Source organism: Melanostigma gelatinosum, assembly GCF_949748355.1.
Source record: "Melanostigma gelatinosum genome assembly, chromosome: 18".
Lineage (NCBI taxonomy): Eukaryota > Metazoa > Chordata > Actinopteri > Perciformes > Zoarcidae > Melanostigma > Melanostigma gelatinosum.
Genome location: NC_136651.1, coordinates 2,514,753 through 2,519,369, shown reverse-complemented (window position 1 = coordinate 2,519,369; position 4,617 = coordinate 2,514,753). Strand labels below are relative to the sequence as shown.

Sequence of the window (4,617 nt, the reverse complement as noted above, 5' to 3'; positions counted from 1 at the left end):
CGTTCACAGGTAAAGAGCAGCAGTGTGGTGCGCGGGCGTGGCTGCGCTGCTTTTAACCGCCATCCCGGTCTTCACACAGCGGAGGAGTTTGACACCTGGGTCACGTGGTCACGCGCAGCCAACCGAGACACGCCTCGCAGGGTTGATTTTGGAAGTATGACAGTTTGTCAGGTGAGTTCACGGGTAAACATCCGCGATTGGTTGTCAGATGACATCGGTTTCATATGTCACGAAACAACTTCTGGTGTTTGATGTAAACGACTGTTCTTTATTTTGCCAATTTTCATTTTATTTTCCTTCTATTTTTACTCTGGTCATTTCCTAAAGATGTAATTAAAGCCGTAGTTTGACCTACTTATGTTTTCCATCACTTGTGACCTCATGAAGAAAGAACAGAAGCTGCTGTACGTGAACATGTGCACACAGCTGTGTGGTCCATGTTATGTGATTATACTGTCGTAAGTGCAATATTTGAGTTTGATCACTGGATGAGTCTTTCTTCAATGTTTCTGCTCGTCTCAGCTGGTTGAAGTCAACTTTTGTTACATAAAGGATTCAAGTGTGTTAAAATAATAATACCTAAAGCAGCCTTTTTGTTTAGTTTTGACTTAATTAAAACTCAAAATGTAGAAAAGAGCTGAAGTTGTAACTCTTTACATTTGCTACAAACGTTCACATTTAATAAAGAAAAGACCAGAAATCATTATTTCTCCAAATAATGAAATATTTCATGTTCATAAGTTAGATGGGCTGTGCATGAAAAAATACATTCTTCACATTATTTTTGTTTCTGTTCATTGAACATCATCTTGCTTTTGGACAGTTGGTCAGACAGAAGAAGACATTTAAAGACGGACTCTCAGGAACATGTGATGGGCAGTTTTTCACGACGATGCATCAGTTCATCAAGAAGATAACTGAGAAAGGAATCAAGTGGATGAAGAGAAGTAATCTACAGGACAGCCAGTTGTTTCACATTGAAAGATTAAAACAGTATTTATTCAGTCAGCAGCTCCTTTACACTCTCACATGACTCTCTGCTCAGACCGATATGAACACAGTGAAACAGGAGGTGGAGCTCCGAGTCCCTCAGGTTTCCTTTCATTATTGGCATCGTAGCGCTTCCTGCTGGAGGAGAAAACACAGTAGAACTACAGCCTTACTGTGTATAATACACTTAAAAGTACTTCACGCTTCCAACCAGCAGAGAGCAGCATGAAACAGACCTGTTCGTTGGCCGTCTTTAAAACGCATCACAATCATATGATAACAGATTTATTCAAAGACCAAAAATGGAGAAAAAAATAAAAATAAAAACACCACAAAACAGCACGTTTCCTTCCATTAAATGTAATACTTACAGATTTACTTGCAGCTTATAAGCTCTTATACTTCTACAGTGTAAAACTAAAAAGCAATTAAAAGTATCAACTGTTCTAGAAAGCACTCTCTCATCTCAACTTCCTTTTTCTCAAAAGGCTCTTCTGTCATTGCACACGTGTTGCATGAAACCAAGTTATTTCTGTTGGCAGGACATCAGTCGTTTTCTGAAAGAAAAACACTACAGATTCACTTTGAGCTCTTCGTTTTGCAGTTACTTGGACTTCATAATAAAATATTTCCACAGTTTCATACCTTTAAAATCACAGGTAGGAGTCAGTTCATCCGCTCACACCAGCAGCTTCTTGTATTGGCTGCTGAGGTTCGCTTGGAAAGAGTCCATCTTGGTGACCGGAGCTTTTGTTTTGGGGCTCTCTGCACGGCTGGATTTGAGAATTGTTCTGCTGCTGGATCTGCTCGAGTTAGACGCTGAATGGCCGCTGCCCTCTGTGACCTTCTGACACCTCAGCGCGCTGGACAGCTGTCTCTGGCACTGGGAGGACCCAAAGTAGTAGACAAGAGGATCCAGGAGGCAGTTGAGACTCCCCACGCACAGAAACACAAGATAGGCCGCGTAGGAGCCGTCGGGGGCCTCCTGGCTGCTCTTCACTCCCACGTCGAACTGCAGGTAGTGCGCCAGGAGCAGACAGTTCGTGGGCGTAAAACACAGCACGAATATCACCAGCACGGTCAGAGCCATCACCGTCGCTCTTGTTCTCCTGCGGGAGCTTCCCGGGAAGCCGCGCGGGACACTGCTCAGCGACCAGATCACCCGAGCGTAGGACGCCACGGTGACGAGCAGAGGCAGGAAGAAGAGGGCGACGCAGAGGGCGACGAAGTACACCTTGTGGTGCCGGATCAGCTCGTCGGCGCGCTGGACATCGTGGCAGGTGGTGATGTCCAACTCTTTGAGGTGGAAGGTCTGGTCGGAGAGGACGAGGGGCACCGAGCCGGCGAAGGACAGCGTCCACATGGCCATGCAGGCTATGTTAGCGTTGCGGGGCCTTCTCCAAGCCAGGGAGTTGATAGGGTAGACCACGGCGAGGAGCCGGTCCACGCTGATGCAAGCAATGAGGAGGATAGAGCAGTACATGTTCCAGTAGAACGCCGCGGTGACCACACGGCACATGAACGGCCCGAATATCCAGTTGTTGCCACCGAAGTGGTAGGAGATCTTGAAGGGGAGCAGCGAGGCGAAGAGCAGGTCGGCGGAGGCCAGGTTCAGCATGTAGATCGCCGCCGCCTTCTTGGGCCGGATCCTTCGAGTGAAGGCCACAACCGCGCAAAGGTTGACGGGCACGCTGACGAGGCAGACCAGCGCGTAGAAGGAAGGGATGAGGACGGTGGACACCGGGCCCTTTAGAAACTGCAGAGCCTCCTCGGAGATTTCCGGCCGGACGGAGACGGTCGTGTTACGCTGCCGGCTACTTCCAGAGCGGTTCGATTCTGCAACGTTGTCTTCTGCAAAAATGTCACTCAGATCCAACGGTTCATCTGTGACTGAACGGTCGAAGACGGCGAAGGTCCTCCCCCATGCACTGACTGGAGAGAGAAAGACATGTGTCAGGGTTTAACGGGTGTTTTATTCATATTTAAATTATAGAGATGAAACAGAAAAACAAGGGAAACTGATACTTTTGAGAATAAATTCATCTCCAAAGTTTGTTTGTTTTTATCAATAATGCCAATACTTTACTGGTTCCAGATTCCAATCTTCTATCAAATTGAATTAATATCTTATCTGAAATGATGCGGGTTATTGACCAAATAATTAATTGAGAAAATTGTCGGCATCTTAAACGACAATGAAAGTAATTGGTTAAGTAGTTGCAGCCATAAATCAATTAGACGAGACAGAAAAAAAAAGTTGTTTTTTAAGAAACAATGGTGAAAAAAATGACAAATCTGTGGTTTCAGGTTGTCTCTGTATTATGTTGTAAACTAAAATCTTTGGGTTCTGGACTTTGTGGTTGAACAAAACAAGACATTTGATGAGTCACATTGGCTCTGGCATTTTTTCCACAAACTTTTAAAATGTAATTATTGTCGTTAATCTCTCTTATGTTATACTTTATTACAGGGCTGCAACTAACAGTTATTGTTTAGAATCAATTGTTTCCCAAAGCTCAAGGTGACGTCATCAAATGTCTAGTTTTGTCTGACCAAACGCCCAAAACTCAATTTAACAATTTCGAATCTACTTTCGTTGGAAAGCGAAGAAAAGCTAAACCTTCACATGTCAGCAGCTGAAACCAGAGACAGTTTGACATAGTTTCACTATTTCTGCTTGAAGAAAATGACAAACAATTTATTTATTGATCATCAGAATGACTAATATTTTGATAGAAAGTCGATTAATCAACTAACCATTTCACCTCCATAGTATTTACAGTAAATCATATCAAATCATACATTTTCTACCAAATTGTACCAAGTTCGCAGTAAGAAAGGTCTTGAATCCTGATCAACACGTTGCTTTAAATGAATACGCTTCAGGTCATCTCACCGTTATTGGCTGCAGCCGAGGCAGCACGCGCGCACACCAGCACCAACAGCAAAGTGTTTGGACACATTGAAAACATGTTGCCCAAAAACAGCAGAAATAATATGAAATGTCGATAATCCTCGCGTGGGTCTTCGTTCCTCGTGTTTGTCGAGACTCCTCCGTGTCGTTTCTGCTGCTCTTCTTCAGCAGCGTGTTTTGTTTCCACCCACCGCTGTCCGGTGGCTCCGGAACGCCCCGGTCCACTAATCAACTACAGCCGCGCGCAGAGACACATTCCGATCATCTGATGTCACCTTTTCAGTCACACAGCAGCGAAGACAGTAATGTGAGAACGAACCAGAACAAAAAACTGATCCTTTCATGCCATCTAAGGTCATCTTTCCTCTGATGTGAATCTAATAGTGCTGACAAATAATGTGAATTATTTAATATATTATGTTATATTATGGAAAGTAGCATAACCAGAAATATGGAATTACTTGTTTTCATTCTTTCATTTAGTCTTTCATCACTTTAGTCTGAAAGTGCAAAGTAACTTTTCTGTCTGAGATTGTATTAAACGTTATTAAACACAAAATAAAGTCAATATTTATTCACTATTATATATACATTTTTTTCAAATCAACAGCTACAGAGTGCAACATTAACGTTTCTGTTCAAGGTTTTTTTTCAAACGTGATTAAACACAAATTCAAGTAAATAAATAAAGATTTATATACAATTATGTATCT

At 43.1% G+C, this 4,617-nt stretch overlaps 1 protein-coding gene across 2 annotated transcripts; it reads right to left on the bottom strand.

The window, feature by feature from the left end:
- Nucleotides 1–973: 973 nt before the first annotated feature.
- On the bottom strand, nucleotides 974–4,041 carry LOC306792787 (proteinase-activated receptor 1-like). 2 transcript variants are annotated; one of them, XM_079290093.1, is made up of 3 exons: nucleotides 3,887–4,041; nucleotides 1,636–2,922; nucleotides 974–1,547 (listed from the first exon to the last, which is right to left on the bottom strand). In XM_079290093.1, exons 1-2 carry the CDS (start codon nucleotides 3,960–3,962, stop codon nucleotides 1,670–1,672), a joined length of 1,329 nt encoding a protein of 442 aa, XP_079146219.1. In that variant the 5' UTR covers nucleotides 3,963–4,041; the 3' UTR covers nucleotides 974–1,547; nucleotides 1,636–1,669. The 2 variants fall into 2 exon arrangements, with proteins under 2 accessions (XP_079146219.1, XP_079146218.1); XM_079290092.1 differs by having other exon boundaries at nucleotides 974–2,922.
- Nucleotides 4,042–4,617: the final 576 nt, after the last annotated feature.